This window comes from Astatotilapia calliptera, chromosome 6 (genome assembly GCF_900246225.1).
Source record: "Astatotilapia calliptera chromosome 6, fAstCal1.2, whole genome shotgun sequence".
Taxonomy (NCBI): Eukaryota; Metazoa; Chordata; class Actinopteri; order Cichliformes; family Cichlidae; genus Astatotilapia; species Astatotilapia calliptera.
In genome coordinates, this window is record NC_039307.1 from 16840594 (window position 1) to 16858173 (window position 17580).

The following is a 17580-nucleotide window of genomic DNA, read 5'->3' on the forward strand; positions in this document are numbered from 1 at the left end:
AGAAAAAGTAAAATAATTGTGCCCCAAATTCTGCTTTTAACTATTTTAATTACATGTAAATTTTTCGTGTAATGCGTTATATAAGTGCAATGTAAAAGTTTAGGTTTAATGGAACCTGATTAAATGAAATTTACTTGAATGGTATACCAAGCCCATTTTCCTTCACGATTTCCTTAATTTCTTTAATTATTTGAATAAATGTTCGCTTGATTTTGAATGTTTCAGTTGCATTTGACTCAAAATGATTCCTTCGTGTTTACCGAGTTTGAAAAATCTCTTCGTCTTTTTTTTCTTTGCACAAGATGGCCAAGTAATGAGAAAACAGTACCGGTATCAAGGAGCACGGCTTGTTGCTTAGCTACACTGCTCAGCTCATTATGAAATGGAGTTCGAAGATTTTCTCAACACCTTCAGCTCTCCCTCAACTTATTTATTAGTTTCCTTCGGTTGCCATCAGTGGGTGCAGATTGCCTACTATATAAAACCCCGCGATGAACAAATTGTTATCCTTTATTAATTTACATAGAAATGCAGAGGGTGAGCCAACTTTGTCTGAAAACTCCTGGAAACAAATACACCCAACTGCCAGAAATTTGCACTCAGATGTATGTTACCCTAAAACGTCAGCTTTCTTTTGTAATGTTTATTTTGAAAGTTTATACCGGAAGTGCGTGATTCATATTGGGCATGACTTGACAAGTTGCGTGTTGGACGTCCCAGTGATAGATATGCACATGCATAGTGTGGAGATCCGGGACAGGAACACCTGAGCAGGAGAGCCCGACAGACAGCAACAGCTGCAGCAGCCAGCACACACTCATCGACTTTCAGGTAGACGTGTGAACACTTCGGGAGGGAGAGAGGAGACAGACCCATAAACAACACCCGAGGTAATTTGCATTCACTCACAGTTGTATGCAAAGGCAGACGGGGGCTGTTAAATGTCATCAGGTTTGTAGCTGAGCTGCCGTATGGTAAGGCGGTGTAGGCAACTTAGACTCTTAGTTAGTTAAAGGCTACAAGTGTCATCGGTGGCTTCAGAATATGAACTTTGTTCGTGGTTAATCGGGCTAATTTGTACACAGATATTTGGATTCGGTGTCAACAAGTGGGGCAATGAAGTGTCCCGTGAAACAGCTGCTCTCGTGCACTGCATTGACTGACTAAAGCAGTTACAAACCAGGCGTCAGATGCTCTGAAGTCAAATATTGAATGTGCATTAATGAGAGTTGACGTGTTTTCCCAAGCTAAAGTAAATACACGACCCTACACACACACACACACACATACTTCAGTGTGTGCCAGGTACTTTCATGCTGATGTAGGCGCATGCGCGGATATTGATGTTCTGCTGAGTGTGTACAGCAGCATGCCGCTCAGCCCCTCTTTTATGATCTTGGAAGCTGTAATGCTGAGCTGGTCTCCAGAGACTTCTCAGCAGCCAAGGAGGAGCAGGACTCAACCCCTGAGAGAAGAGGAGGGGGGTGGGGGTGGAGGAGAAAGAGAGGGAGAAGGGGGGGTAGATAGATGAATGTAGATGGATTGATGCCGAGTGATGGAGGAAGGAGAGAGTTAAGAGTGGGAGGGAAGCTGGCTGGCCGGATGATGACAGGAGGGATGCATAGATGGATGAATATGTGAGGAGAGAAGGAAGATAAATGAGAGTAAGGAGTGTGTTTGTGTGTGCATGTAAGTAGTAGTGTCACTGGGTGAATGAATGACCAGATGGGTGATAGATAAAATACACAAGCGGGGGAGAATCTATTGCCCCCTTCCCACCGCTCAGTCTCTACCGATCCTATACGTTTTTAACATGTGTTCTTGTGACAAATGGATGGAGAGAGCAGGAGGTGACCGGTCCAGGGAAGAAAAAGAGTAAGGAGCACGCCCTGGCTGTGATTCATAGCACAGTGATAAGCGCTAAGAGGAATCAGGGAGGAAGACGGACCATTTTTAAAATAACACTTCCATTTACCAACATCAGCATCTGCTCAGCTCTTAGTGTGGATGGATTTCAGACGTCTGAGTGTTAACCTGAATTCTCAAATAGCTGATATTTATCACTGTGACACCACAGCTGATATACTGGTAATCCTGGATTTTGCGAAAGCCAGTGCTATTCTTAACTTTAGTATTCCCCCTCCTTTTTTGTTTTCAGTTGCCATCTTTTGTTTTTTAATTCAAACAAACATTAAACCTCCAATATTAACATTTAAGAGAAACTAACATGAGCTCATACATTAGCTAATCATCTAGCATTGAAAGGATTAACCAGTACATTTGACTATGTTCAATTATAGGAATGTATCTGCATTGCCTTTGTCTAAAAATTCCTTATTTAAAATTTATTTGCAATGGGCATTTGATTGTGTAGATGACGTGTCTGACATCGGCATCGACGTTCCCTACCATGGTCACATGTTCCTGTCTTTGCTATAAGACATCATTGCGCAATATATTGAGATTACTGGCAAGTCAGACTCTGTTAGATTATTTTTGTATGCATTAAAGCCAAGCAGTTATGTGACTGATTAAAAACAGGAACTAGTAGATACTATCCTGTTTCTTCCTGTACATGTATGCATTTACCAGCAGTTGACCCAGTGCAGCACCCTGAGCCTGCAATTATGTAATTGTCCTTAACTGCCTTACAGCCACACCTATTCTGTGTTGTTCTTGTACTTGTGTTATTTTTGTGTGGCAGTTGAACAGGTGTACCTTACACCTGTTCAATTGCTCATTAATGCAAATATCTAATCAACCAATCGCATGGCAACTCAGTACGTTTAGGCATATATATAGACGTGATCAAGATGAGCTGCTGCGGTGCATGGCATGCATTGCAATTGGGAAGAAAGGTGACTTTAAATGTTGCATTACTGCTGGTGCCAGATGAGCTGGTCTGAGCATCTCAGAAACTGCTGATCTACTGGGACTGCACAGCCATGTCTAGGGTTTACTTAGATTGGCCACTCCTGTCAGCCAAGAACAGGAAAAATGAGGGTATAGTTCACCCGGGTTTGCCAAAATTGGAAAGTAGAAGATTGGAAAAAAAAAAAAAAGTTGCCTGGCCTGATGAGTCACAGCAGAAATCGATTGCAAGATCAGCATGGATCCATCTTACCTTATAGCAGTTCAGGCTGGTGGTGCTGTGATGGTGTGGGGGATATTTTCTTGGCACACTTTGAGCTCTTAGTCACAACTGAGCATTGTTTAAAGACCACAGCCCATCTCAGTATTGTTGTCGACCACGTCTATCCCTTTATGACCATCGTGTACCCATCTTCTGATGAAATATTTCTAGCACCTTGTTGAATCTGTGCAAAAAAGAATTAAGGGAATTCTAAAGGCAAAAATTGGTCCAACCCATTGTTGGCATGGCATACCTAATAAAGTGGTCAGTGAGTATATGTAGGATTACCAGCCACAGGTAACTGGCAGAACTTGTCCCTTTTTAGGCATTTTAAGGGACAGCAATCAACAACAGACACTACAGAAAACCAAAATGTACACACACAACCACTACAAATTGCTGCAAACAATATTTAATACAAGAAGCACAAAAGACAACATTTATCAACAACAACAAAAAAGAAAGATGCTTTATAGCCCATCTCAGTGATCACACATGTGCCTCTCCTTTTTGTCTGTCGTCATTTGATAGATGGCTTTAGCCAGAGATCCAGGAGCGGCTCACGAGCAGAGAGATCCAGCCGACCAAAACTTTGACTACATGTTCAAGCTGCTGATCATCGGCAACAGCAGCGTGGGAAAGACCTCATTCCTCTTCCGATATGCAGATGACTCATTCACTTCAGCGTTTGTCAGCACGGTGGGCATCGACTTCAAAGTCAAGACCATCTACAGGAACAACAAGCGGGTCAAGCTACAGATCTGGGTGAGATTGGGCATGAGATAGAGCCTCTGCACTGCGAGGTAGTATTTTTAAGAAGTCCTTAGGATCGAAAACCCCCTAAACCCTCTAAGCAAAGGATTTATTTTCTCTCATCCGCTGGTTTTTTTTTTCTTTATTTCTTTCTTTTGTACTTCTTTACCTGGTATTTGACCTCCATTAACAGGGCAAGAGGAGAGGCGGTTTAGGCCACTGGGAGCACAATAGCAGCTTATACACTAGTGTAATTATGTCTTCAGTCCTCATGATTAAAATAATAGTTTGTGGCGTTTTGCTGAAGTACTAACCAAGACGTTTTTTTTTTTAATCTGAAGACGTGGAATAATAGACACTAATTTTACTTCGGGGGGGTTTCCAACCAAAGAAAAACACCTGTTTTTTCTTCCTGCTTTCAAACTGTTTGTCACCACATGCACATAGTTATAATGATTAGGGCAAGAACAAGGTTTGTTGACTCACTGAAAGATGTTTATTCATTGCAGCAGCCAAGAACTAAAAGCTCACTGGCAGTGTTGCAGTTTGACCAAATGTAATCTTAATCAAGCTGTCACACAAAACCTATCCGTTTTTTGTTGTTCTTGTTTTAACTACTCTGACTGTGATAGATGTCTGGGATGCTCCTAGAGGCACTTAATGTAGAGGTAGCTCCATTTGAACATAACTGAGATCTTAAAAGTCCCTAATAATTTCCACTTGAATGCTCAGGAAGATTTTTACTCCGGTCTCCCCACACCGGAGTAAAAATCTACTGTACAGAGAACAGCTTTGACACACAATATATCAACAAAATTGACTATAAAATGCTCCAGTCTCTTTAAAGTCGGAGTGGTAATTTATGTGGGGTCGTTACCTGTGGCAAAGAGGTTTTAAAATACATCTTCAACCAAAGGAGGGGCCAAATGAATAGAGATTTTCAAAGTCTTGTTACACAACATGGAGTGTTTATCCTCTTCCCATTCCCTGATTTGCCCTCTTACATGCTGCAGCCTGTCATGGATGTGAACTAATTTCTCACTCTCTGGAGTTAATAACAGTTGATGTTTAACATTGTCCCCAGACGGCGGGGTTCATGAAAGATGCATGGGTTTGAGCTGCAGGAGCCGAATGTGCTTACCGCGCAGACTGACACCCAGGACAGATCTATTACTGAATGTTAGCGGAAGGCGAGGACTCACCCACAGTACTCCTGTTAGATGAAAGTAATGCATCTTTTTTGAAGTTAATGTATTCAGCGGGCCGTGCCTTCTCGGCTGCGCTTTACAATGATCCAGCTGCACACTTTCACACAAGGAAGGTGCCAAGTGAAATGATGAACCAGTAGTATAAAAGATAACCATATTAAAATTCAGATAAATAACAGTAAAAGTTTTATTACCGATGCATTAACAAGCAAGCAGATTTTTAACGTCCCAGCTGGTTGACTTGAGGTTTTATATTCAGGAAAGACACGCAGTATATTGGTTGTGAAAATGTTTTGTTATGAGCCCTTCACTTTAGAATCGGGGTTATTGGCTGCTGAGGGACTTAATGGGATTTCTTAGGACCATTAAAATAAGCGCAGCTACATGTGACATAAATTGTAGGTTGCTGACAAGCCCAGGAATGTGTACAATTAGAGTCAGTGGTGTTAATGAGGTCCATAGCAGCTACTGGCATCACATTACATGGGAGAAAGTTTAAAGAAGTTAGTTTCAAAGTCTTAGTTTTCTTACTGCAGTTTCAAAGAATCCACAGGAGTGTTACATTTGTTACTTTAAGGTTTTTCCCAAGGCAACATGAAGAGGAAAAATACCATCTGGAGATGTAGGCAAGACCTGAGAGTGTGTCCTAGTGTGCTTCCAGGGTGTGGCAGCATCAACATTTTAAAAGGGAGGGGTTATTCTATTCTAAGAAAGTTCATGATTGACCTTTGCTTTTGGTAAATGGTAAATGGCCTGTAGTTGTATAGCGCTTTACTTAGTCCCTATGGACCCCCAAAGTGCTTTACACTACATTCAGTCATCCAGCCATTCACACACACATTCACACACTGGTGATGGCAAGCTACATTTTCTGCAGAGTTAACCATTCGTTTACTTTTGCTCCCCTGTCATGTTTTCATTTTGCAAACAACTTTCAGTGTTTTAAGTGTTTTTTTTTAAGCTTTCATGTTGCTTTTGAGAAATTTGTTGCATGTGGTGAAATTGAATTTCAGTAGGGTTGTTGTTTCTTCATTTTTTTGTGTGATTTCTGGAGTTGGGCCAGTAAAAATAATTCATCCACCATTCAATGTGTGTTTACAGGACACAGCTGGGCAGGAGCGCTACCGGACTATCACCACAGCTTACTACAGAGGAGCCATGGGATTTCTGCTCATGTACGATATCACGAGCCAGGAGTCGTTCTGTGCTGTTCAGGACTGGTGGGTAGATGAAGCATATAATTAATGCAGAATAGGCATGTGTGTTTTCCAGTGGCTGAAGGCATTTTTCTAAGGCATGTGTTTTTTGGGGGGGGGTTTTCACTGGTCTAAAAAGTGATACCTGCACAGAAGTGCCTTAAACTTGCTTTCTTTCTAATGGCTAGCAGAGGTGACACTTTGGTTGCAAAAAAACGCTGTGGTTGTGTTGAGGTTTTACAGACCCGTGAACACCAGCCACGTCTAGGCCTCAGTCACACAGGCCTAGGGACCAGTTCACGACCATCTGGCAACCAGCAATGGTGAAGAAAAATGGGATATTCCCTGGTTGTGAGTGGTTGCTGAATGTGATGGCAGTGACAGGGAAAATGTTAATTCATCCCACTCATGCTGCACTACAGACTGGTCAGTAACCCCCATGGCAACTAGCTGTTGCTAGGGAAAATGTTTATTCCTCAATTAGTAAAATCTCCTTGCTTTGGTTGCTGAAATTTTGCTGCAGTCTTAGTTTTAATGCAAGTGGCAGATTTGTCTACAAAGCCTGTCCAGCTATCCTCTAGGGAAACTGAAAAGTGCAACATGAACCAGAATTGAAGACCCGTTTGCCTTCAAAGTAAAAGATATGTTCTTCTAGAAACATGCTGGCTGCAGAGCAGAGACACAACCTCTACTTTGACGTTGGGCTGGTAGACAAACACGAAAAACTACAGGAAAAAAAAAAAAACAGCGATAACTAGGAGGTTTTTGGTGCAGCACTTTCTTTGTATCTGATTCCTTCCAGCCAGCAAATTCCATGAATCATTGCCAAGCAGTTAAGGAATACACATTTTTCCCTAACAAGTGGTTGCAGACAACTCTTGAGCAATGTGTGCATGACGACACGAAAGAAACCTCAATAGAAATTTGTGGGCAAATGGCCCATGGTTTCCTTACTTTGTGACTTCAGTAAGCTCTTTCCTGAGGAGTGTATGGTCTCAGTCACTACTTTTAAGTCCTTTTGAATTTAGTGAATTTCATTATATTAATGACGGCCCTCATTAAGGTCCACAAGGACAAAAAAACACAATATGCTTTAGGGCATCCACTGTGTAGATGTGCAGGTGTGTCCATAGGCTCTGCAGTTAGATCTGTCTTTTGATCGTGACATTTAGTTTAAAAGGCTGTGATGGTGAAAACATCAGAAAGGGAACTTTTCAATGTCGCCATGGATACATTCATCTTATCATTTTCTTCAACTGTTTGTTGTTTTTTTTGGATCACTTGGAGAAAATTAAAAAAAACAGCACTCTTGTTCACAAGAATAGATGCTGCATTAAAAAATTGGATATAACAATGTGTTTAATTAAAGAAAATACACATAATGTTCCACTGTATAACCTGTAGAAACAAAAGGACAGTATATCAATTGACACAACCAACAGTCCTCCTGAAAATGGACACCACGGGAAACATTAAAATATTAATTTAATCCGTCAGTTACTGATCAGTGTATGTTTTCTAAGTACAATTTGAAAATCAACGCCCTTTAAATTAATATGGTGGAGTAAAAAGTCAACATTTGCCTCTAGAATTCTGGGGTAACTGAAGGTGTGTGTGTGTGTGTGTGTGTGTGTGTGTGTGTGTGTGTGTGTGTGTGTGTGTGTGTGTGTGTGTGTGTGTGTGTGTGTGTGTGTGTGTGTGTGTGTGTGTGTGTGTGTGATAATTACTGTTACTTTATGTTATCATTACCAGTGCTCTAGTCGAAGACTTCAGATACAAAAGACTTGAAACACGACTTTCATCAAAAGTGAGAAAATGATATCAGGTGAAAGCTCTCAGTCTGTTTTCAATAATCAGATGCTTTTGCTTCAGACTTCTCTAAATCCCACTCTGAGCTTCTTCCAACGGTCTTCTTTTGCAAAAATCTGTAAATGCTGCTTCACTTTGTCAGCAAAGCTAATTGTGTTCGCAGCATCACCAATCAGGGGATGAGATCATGTGACATTCAAACAGGTTAAGTCTCATTTATCTTAATCCGGGTTGCCAGCTTGCACTACTTGGGCTCTTAGCTGACTTGACATGACAGCAGTGCACTGTTTTTAATGGATATTTCTGTTTATTTATTCATTTATATATTGCACTGACATTTTATGCCATACAGTTTCAGTTTATTCAGTCTTTCATTTTGAATACTGCTTTCTTCATTTGTGATGTTTCCACTTGCATCCTTAGGGATTTTATTCAGTGATTAATAACCTTTTCATTCTAATTAAAGTGAACTTACTGAACCTTCTTTGCACCTTCTTTGCATCTCATTTCATCCAGCAACAGCCAGTAGCTTCCATGAATCACTGCCGAGCAGTTAAGGAATACACATTTTTCCCTAGCAACCAGTGGTTGCAGGCAACTCTTGACCAATGAATCCTCAGAAAAATCTGTGCGAAAATGGCTCTTGGTTCCCTTTGGTTTGCTTTGTAACTTCAGTAACCTCTGCCCTTAGGAGTGTATGGTTTCAAGTCCTTATAAATTCAGTGAATTTCATTATATTAATGACGGCCCTCATTAAGGTCCACGAGGACAAAAAAGGCACAGTATGCTTTGGGCATCCACTGTGTAGATGTGCAGGTGTGTCCATAGGTTTTGCAATTAGATCTGTCTTTTGACCATGATGTTTAGTTTACAAAGGCTATGATGTTGAAAACATTCAGTGCGCTTCAGAAAGGGAATTTCTCAGTGTCGCCATGGATACGTTCATCTTATGGCTTTCCTCTAAAAGACTGTTTTTGGGGGGGGCGGGGGGGTTCCGTCTTTGACCTGGAAACGATCAAAAAAATCAACACATATAGCAACAGGTTGACAATAATACTACAAATAATGTCAAAGGAGCATTATCATTCTGCTGTGTTATATTAAAGAAATGCAATGTTCCACTGCATAACCTGTAGAAATGAAAAGGAAACCAATCGATAGGCGCAATAAACAGTCCTCCTAATAACATACACATCCGTAAACGTTTGAATTTTGGACTCTAGTGAAAGCTCTCATTTGATGATCAAATCCTTTTAGCAAAAATCTCTTAATGCCACTTCCCTTTGTCAGCAGAGCCTATTGTGTTCACAGCAACACCAATGAGAAGACGAGATCATGTGACATTCAAACAGGTTTAGTCTCATTTGTCAGTGTGTTGATATTGTTATCATAATCCTGTTTGCCATCTTGCACTACTTGGTGTCTTAACTTCCTTATTTATTCGTCTATACAGTGTGCTATCATTTTGTGCCATGCATCTTCAGTGATCTCCTTCAGTGATTAATAACCTTTTCATTGCCATTAAAGTGAACTTGAATGCTAGAAATCAGAAGAGACTCAACTTTGGTTCATTGTTGTGATGGACTGAGGGTCTCTGTAGGTGATACAGTAGAGTTGTGAACATGGTTTGGATTTTTTGGTTTTTCTCAGGGCAACACAAATCAAGACTTACTCGTGGGACAACGCTCAGGTGGTGCTGGTGGCCAATAAGCTGGATTTGGAAGATGACAGGCAGGTGCCGACTGAAGATGGCAAAAGACTGGCCAAAGAGCTCGGTCAGTACGCGCTGGTGTTTATCAGCATGAAAACACGTGAACAAAACATTATTTAATAATCACTCATAAGCTCTTTATCTCTCTCTGCTCTCTCGCCAGGCTTCCATTTCTTCGAGGCCAGTGCCAAAGATAACATCAACGTGAAGCAGGTCTTTGATAAGCTGGTGGACGTCATCTGCGAGAAGATGAACGAGAGCGTCAACGGTGATGCCAATCCGGCAACCAATCACAAGGGAGATGGCCTGAAGGACACACCCAACAGCAGTCGGGGTGGCTGTGCATGCTGATTACTGATTGTAAAACCTGATAAAACAGGTTTAATAATTAAATATAGGTGCCCACACTTACACAGATGACCAGAATTGCCCCTAAATCTTTCATTGTGATTGTACTTTACCAAATGTTACTGCAGTGCAATCATGGATGCCTGGCGTTCAGTTTCTTTCTTTTTTTTTTTTATATTTCTTTTTGTTCCTGGTTTTCTTGACTCGGTGGTGATTCAAGGATCGTCTTTGTAATCCCAATGTAACTGTTACACTAAGATGCCAAAGAGCTCCACTGAGCAGCCTTTTCTCTTTATCGTTTCCTGTTCACACAGTGCAGTGAACAGCACCTGTTGCAGGTCAGGATGTGAAAGAAAGCCATGTGCCAGACTGAAATTGCATGGGGAATCACCCCGATTGACTTGTGTCATGCTACCCCCTAGTGGGCGTCGCACAAAACTGCATCACTGTGACTTCTGTACAGTACAAAGTCTAACATATTTGAAAGCTGAGATCACACACGCCTGATAGCCCTGCGTGAGTTCCAGTTAATAAACCACATTTTTTGTTGGATGTTTTATAGGAATATAATCATCTGTTGTGTTTAAGTAATGTATTTGTTTTTTCTTTTTATACATTTAATTATTAATGTTAGTCCAAAGTTAAAATAAAGTTGAAATTAAAAGAAAGGAATATGTATGTTATGTCTGTTGGCCTCATTTGTATGAAAACATTTCATGTATAGTTTTGTAATTTGTTTTTAAATGGATGAGTCATTGCTTGGAAAGACAGTTTTCTCCAGTGAATTATCAGAAAGGAGATAAAACACTGTGAGTGGCCGGCACACTTTTGTGTTACTGTGTTATAGACATTTAATTGGTGTAGTTTTGCTTAGGTGGTATTAGAACAAATTGCCCATAGGTGTGAATGTGAGCGCGAATGGATGGATGGTATTAGAACAAACACCTCTACCTGACAGAACACCTTTGGGCTGAATCATAGCACAGACTCCGGGCCGGACCTTCTCAGGGTTCACTTCTGGAAGAATGGTCAAAAATTCCCATAGATACACTAACTAACCCTTACGGAATTATATTAAGCCCTATGGATTAAGAATTGGATGTCACTCAAGTTCATATGCAGATGATCAAATACTTTTGGCAATATAGCGTATGTGCTTCAAAGGTAGCTTTTAATGCATGAAGGGTAAATTTTGCGCACTGATATTTTAAAGCTATTATACAAAAGAAATGTCATTTTGAGGGAGCCGGGAAGGAACCAGTGCTGAATCAGATTAAGTACTTCCTAATGATCCATGAAGTTAATAATAAAACATTCCCAGAAGTTTCCATGCAGTGTTGAAATCATTCACTAATCAATAGCACGACAAATCAATAAAGTCATAAATATTATCGTAAAAATGTTCCACGAGTAAACCAGTTATCGTTTATCATGACAGTTTTAATTGTTCAATGACATCACACTGGACTTCCTACTGTGTTTTAATAGTGAACCTTTTACTTTGACCATGACCTGCATTGATTTGATCACCATGGTTTCTTTGATTGGACTGATCACCAAGAAAGATCTTATTGTGTAGAGCACAATTGTGATTGTGTGAGTCGTGTTTGTTATGAAAAACCTGGATTATTAATTGAATTTTAAATTAGTATTTTTTTCAGCCCTTGATGAGTTGCAAGAAAACAATGAAACCAGGAAGTTTTGGAAAACATGCTTCCCAGATACCCTTGTATAGGAGCTTGTGACTGAATTACGTCACCTGAGAAAATATCTCTTGTCAGATTAAATTGCTTTATATGATGTTGTTGTCTGATTTTTTTTGTCTTCGTGACATTTGGTCATAAAAACGTATCTCAATGTCATGGAAAGTTGTGAAATGTGATTGAAAATAACTTTGAACCCTGTGTGTGTGTGTGTGTGTGTGTGTGTGTGTGTGTGTGTGTGTGTGTGTGTGTGTGTGTGTGTGTGTGTGTGTGTGTGTGTGTCTGTCCTATGGTGGGCGTGTTGGTCATGGGGTTGTGCGACCTGTGAGAACTTAAATGGGCAGTCCAAATCGTCGATGCACAGACACTCCTCGCTGATCAGACCTCAGCGGACACGCACACCTCAGTACAACACAGGTATAGTTGCTTTCTTCACTTTTTAATTCAAACTCCACAACTACACTGCTATTAATCTTCCTTAATCTAAAGCTCATCCGGATGATGAATGGTTTGTTCTGTAATCAAAGGATTTTATTAACATTAGGCAAGTTGTAGTGACATGATTACTATTCCTTAGCAATATCCAAGTGTTATTATTGTGTATAAAAACAGGTACAAAAAACAAAAAAAACCATCAAACTGAGTTATTTAGCTGCTGCATTTCTATTAAAAGTGTTGGTGCAGAAACATCTTTTCTTCTTAGAGTTTAAGTAATTTATTCCCCTCTTCTGTGGCTGCTCGAGTATGTATTCAGAAATTAACATGGAGGTGTTATAAGGGAACTTTATTGCCTCATGGAAACAAGGTTGCAGCTGCAAAGTAGGTCCAATTGATTGCTGTTGTCAAAGCTGCAATAAGGAAGAACATGACAGTCACTATAAAACGGAGTTTATTTCTCTGATACCAGGAACAGGCATGTTAGGTTGTGCAAGTTAATGGACAAGGGGTTGTGTGTGCCTCTTTTATGGCACTCCTGTGCTACCTAAACTGTGAAACCACTAACCTGATAAGGTACCTCAGCTGTAATATTTCAGCACACTTGCAGTTCAAAGCTAGAGGAAGCTATTTTTTTTACCTCAACTCAACCAAATACAGACTTTAATGCAAGGAAAAAAAGAAGCAAGCATATCACCCAGCTGAGGTGCCTAGAGTAGGATGATTTAAATAACTAGCAGCAAAATGAATAAAAAATAACATGTAGACTTGGGCAATGCTTCAACCGAAACTGCATGACGTCAGCATGAAACGATTGGTATATTTAAAGAAGATTACGACCCCCCACTCTTTTGCTGCCAGCTACTTTGGTTAATGTTTAACCCAAGCGAATGCCGAGTGACCCATGTTGGCCACTGCTTGTGTTGTCTGCCTCTTGCTATTGATTTGAATTTCAGCAGTAAAAGAAAAGTTCCCCATGTTAAATGCTGAAAAAGAATAATTGTAATTACACTAGATAAGTTGTTTTCACCTGAACTGACATAATTTTTTTTGTTCTTGTTTCTTCAACAGAGTGAAAAAACAGAAATCAGCCAAAATGTGTTGTTCCAGCTTTCTCAAAATTATGATGTTCATCTTCAATGGCGGCATCTTTGTAAGTTGGAAAAAAGAGAGAACTTCTGTTTGTCTGCATCTCTTCAACAGCTTGGTTTCACATCCTACACCAGACTACAAAGAAGACTTTACAGAGAGTAGTGAATCAAAAAAGGCCAAACCATTTCATTTGGCTGTATGAATTATTCTCTTTTATAGGTAGTCTCAATAAGACGTACATTTTAGCCCACTTTCTCTGTTCAGATATGGCTTTAAGTCAGAGTTTTCGATAATGTGAATATTTGCTTTTCCCCATAAATCAGATTAGATGAACATTACCACTGAACATTATGTCTATTTAATGTAAGGTCGAAGAGAAAAGATGGTCTGCTTAGCCTTAGCTAACTAACTTACAACATAACACCAATTATCGCTACAGTGCTCCCGCTCAATGCAAACATGTCACATTCAGGTCGAATATTTTCAGTGAGCATTAACTGACAGGAGCGCTGATCTGTGGATTGCCCTCCATGCTCGGAAACAATTTTTCCTCCACTATCACAGTTTTTCATCACCATAACAGTTTCATCAATCTTTTTTTATGATTACTTTGTGCGCATGCAGAAAAATTACAGCTCCCATTACTTCTATTGTAACAGTGTCACTTCTTACATTGTCATTTTATTTTACTGATGTTGCTAGAATGAACGAACTCATTTCCAGAGTATTTTTCTTTATGTCTGTGTAATTTATCAGTCACCCCGATCAAGCGTAAAAAGAGGCAACTGGAAGTCTTGAGTAGTTTTCAGTAGATTGAGTAGTTTTAGGTGAAATGTCTTTGCAAACCTAAAGAAATCCAGTTGCCAACTTTTCTTCTTACGTATGTTGTTCCCTATTTTTGTCTTTTTCCTTCGGATTTTCAGTGATATCAGAAAATTAATTTAATATGTAGTAAGAAACTGTTTTTCTTAAAATGTTGACAGCTATAAATAAATACAATTTATTTTGCCACTGTTACTTATTAAAAAAGTTAGTGCAGTTCATATCATTCACGTTCAGTTTTTTAGTTTAATTTCCCATTAGCATTCCATGTTTTAATCGTCTGCTTACATTATCTTACAGTTTTTTTCTTTCTCTCCTTTCTTTCTTCATAAACCTGCAGTTAGCAGGTGCCGTCATTCTGGGTGTGGGAATTTGGGTGCAGGTGGACAGGAGTTCCTTTCTGGATATACTGGATGAGGTGGAAGACTCCTCCTCCTTATCACAACTGGCAAACGTCAGCTACCTGCTCATCGCCGTGGGTGCTGTACTAGTTCTGATTGGCTTCCTGGGCTGCTGCGGTGCCATCAGGGAGAGCAAGTGCATGCTGCTGACGGTGAGCAAAGTTTGGAATAAAAATAAATGAATAAAACATTTGTAAAAAAAGAAAGAAAGAAAGAACAGCAGATATGGTCTTCTGTGTCTGTAATAGTAGGATAATAAAGTTTGCAACTTTGCCCAAATCAATAAAATATAACATGGCACCAAAGTCTTTCCTTGAGATGACAATTTCAGTTTATAACTGGGGAGTAGAGAGAATTATATTTAAGTCAGCTGAGTCAGAAAAATGTTTAAAAGAAGTGTTTAGTATTTCCTTTTGCCATTCATTTAAAGACGTGTGTCCTCACACATGATGTGACCAAATACTGACACATCAGTAAATTTCTTCTTCGTGTGCTATCGATACATTTGAAAACAGGTGCAGGTGCTCTTGAAAGATTCTTCAACAGTCTGACTTACCAGAGCCAGCACTTTATGACTGCTGACGCTAGTTCTTGTCAAATTAATGAGGCTAAAGGCAATATGATAGATGTGAGTGGATAAAGAAGACAAAACTCGTAGTGTACAAATGGCAGTTAGTGTGGAAAGGCATATCCAACAGCCAATTAATGTACTGCACACAAAAAAACAAACACTGCAGGAAATAAATGTGTTTTAGGGCTGGGTTTGCTGTTACACTGACTTAGAAATGCACAGTAAATAGCCATCTTGAAAACTTTACCATATTAATGGACATGTACTGTATAGTGACTTAAGATTGTGATTCTTCTGTAGCTACTCTTTAGCTTCATATTTGAGCAGGTACTTTCTTGTAACTATACATCTGTTTCTCCACTGACACCTTAAGAGTATGCTGTTAAGAATGTTTTACAGTATGCTTTTTCGTTTTCCCCCTTTTAGTTCTTCAGTATTGTTTTGATTATCTTCCTCATCGAGGTTGCAGGAGCCATTGTGCTCTTTGTCTTCAAAGATGTGGTAAGTAGCTCTGAAGAGCAAAATCTGGCAAGAGCTGCCAATGGTCAGATTTAGAAACTAAAAAGCATGATAACGTGCTACTGTCTGTCTGTGTCTCTCAGGCTGGTGAGCTTCTTCAGGAACTGGAGAAAAACGTCCAAAAGAGCATTAAAAACAACTATGGAAAGGAAAACCAGCTGACTTCTGTCTGGAGCAACACAATGAAAGAGGTACTGTACCCATTTATTTATTTAAGAGAAAGGTTTGTGATCTATCTGCACATGGAGGTTTATTTGATCAAAATTTTAAGACTAACGTTTTGAATTACTTCACATTTTACACATTAATCAAACTTGTAGTCGTAATTTTGTTCTGTTGTTATGGTAATTAAAAACTTGTTGCATTAACAGTTTTTTGCTCTCTTCTAGCTTAAATGCTGTGGATACAGGAACTACACAGATTTTACAAACTCGCCTTTTAACAGTAACGGTCTCTATCCAGCCCCATGCTGTAATTCAACCATCAGTGCTGAGAAATGCAATGAAAATGAAGCGCAACATTCGGTATGAGACCAGCCTACATTTGGCCTAATTTTATGCATGTCAGCAACAGAATGAATCCAATGTACAGTGCACAGCAGTGTTTCCCATCCTCAGCTAAAAACATTTGTTTTGCTTTTAGAACATCGATGGCTGCTTTGACAAACTGCTGCAGCTGATAGAGGACAACGCTCTGGTCATTGCAGGTGTGGCAATGGGGATCGCTGCTCTCGAGGTATCGTTCACGTTCGTCATCCATCAGTTATATACTGCATGCTAGTTATTATCTATTGTGTATATTTTTATCTTCAATTTCTTTATGGCCATATATCTTACATATACTTATAAATGATACTAGATGACACAGTGTGTGTGTCTTTTTTCTGGGTGATTCATTTTAATTTTATTACTGTGAAACAACATATTTAAAAAAGTTAATTTTCATACTGATTTGACTCTTGAAGTAAGGGGAAATAGTTTCAGCCCAAATGAACACCTTATTTATTTTTGAATAAAATAAACAGTTCAGTTAACATCCCATAATTTGACTCAACCTTACCTTATAAATGGCATGACAGTTGCAGCAAAGTCCACAGCTTGTTCAGCAATTTGCATCTTACAGAGTACAGAATATGACACAGAATTTGTCCACATTGTAACTTGTATCTCATCTCAGATCACTGTAGTTAGATCTAATGTTGATTAACTGTTGTCTTTGCAGATCGCTGCCATGGTGGTTTCAATGGTTCTCTACTGCAAGGCTAGAAAAGATCGATAATTCAACTTTGGAGAAATTTTGCTAAGCGGTTTTGTCTGTGGAAAGTTTTCTAGTATTTGATTCAAAGCAGATTTTCAGCTGAACATTGAATGCTCTGCCTCTTCTGGTTTTTAAAGCTTTCATACAAAGATAGAGGAAAAGCTAGTAACATCTTTTTACTTTTAAAACGATGTATCTGTACACACTTATACTGTGATTTATTTATGTTTGTGTGAGGGTCTCCTGCTGTATGTGCTGATACACTTGAAATGATGCACAGTGCAGAGAACTCTGGTTTCTTTGTGTCAGTGGTTTACAGTCACTAAATTAATGTTATGAGTTTATTTTTTTATGTATGATCACTTCTAAATAATAAAAAGAACAAACTGAACTTGTGCCATAATTGATCGTAGTTTACTTGAATTTTTTATCTTACTTTACAACTTTTTAGGTACACCTTCTCAGTTGTTTGATAAGTCGAATATGAATCACATGATAGTAACTCTGTGAATTTCGGCATATGCACATGGTCAAGATGACCTGCTGAAGTTCAAATTGAGCATCAAAATACGGAAGAAAAGTAATTTAAGTGACTCTGAACATGGCATAGCTGTTGGTGCCA

The 17580-nt window shown here is 39.4% G+C and overlaps 2 protein-coding genes across 2 annotated transcripts; both read left to right on the forward strand.

Moving 5' to 3' along the window:
* Positions 1-392: 392 nt before the first annotated feature.
* Positions 393-10467, forward strand: rab3da (RAB3D, member RAS oncogene family, a). Its single transcript, XM_026170636.1, has 5 exons — positions 393-890; positions 3665-3898; positions 6196-6314; positions 9750-9874; positions 9974-10467. Exons 2-5 carry the CDS (start codon positions 3665-3667, stop codon positions 10159-10161), a joined length of 666 nt encoding a protein of 221 aa, XP_026026421.1. The 5' UTR covers positions 393-890; the 3' UTR covers positions 10162-10467.
* A 1761-nt stretch (positions 10468-12228) lies between these two features.
* tspan34a (tetraspanin 34a) lies at positions 12229-17363 on the forward strand. Its single transcript, XM_026169286.1, has 8 exons — positions 12229-12278; positions 13368-13449; positions 14551-14763; positions 15609-15683; positions 15785-15892; positions 16091-16225; positions 16344-16436; positions 16923-17363. The coding sequence occupies exons 2-8, from the start codon at positions 13393-13395 to the stop codon at positions 16977-16979; spliced, it is 738 nt and encodes a 245-aa protein (XP_026025071.1). The 5' UTR covers positions 12229-12278; positions 13368-13392; the 3' UTR covers positions 16980-17363.
* The last annotated feature ends 217 nt before the right edge of the window (positions 17364-17580 follow it).

Coding starts and splice junctions, on each gene's coding strand:
- tspan34a (XM_026169286.1), top strand. CDS start 13,393: ATGTGTTGTTCCAGCTTTCTCAAAATTATGATGTTCATCTTCAATGGC. Junction 14,764..15,608: donor GCAAGTGCATGCTGCTGACG/GTGAGCAAAGTT, acceptor TCCCCCTTTTAG/TTCTTCAGTATTGTTTTGAT. Junction 16,226..16,343: donor AAAATGAAGCGCAACATTCG/GTATGAGACCAG, acceptor TTTTGCTTTTAG/AACATCGATGGCTGCTTTGA.
- rab3da (XM_026170636.1), top strand. CDS start 3,665: ATGGCTTTAGCCAGAGATCCAGGAGCGGCTCACGAGCAGAGAGATCCA. Junction 6,315..9,749: donor TTCTGTGCTGTTCAGGACTG/GTGGGTAGATGA, acceptor GGTTTTTCTCAG/GGCAACACAAATCAAGACTT. Junction 9,875..9,973: donor AAGACTGGCCAAAGAGCTCG/GTCAGTACGCGC, acceptor CTCTCTCGCCAG/GCTTCCATTTCTTCGAGGCC.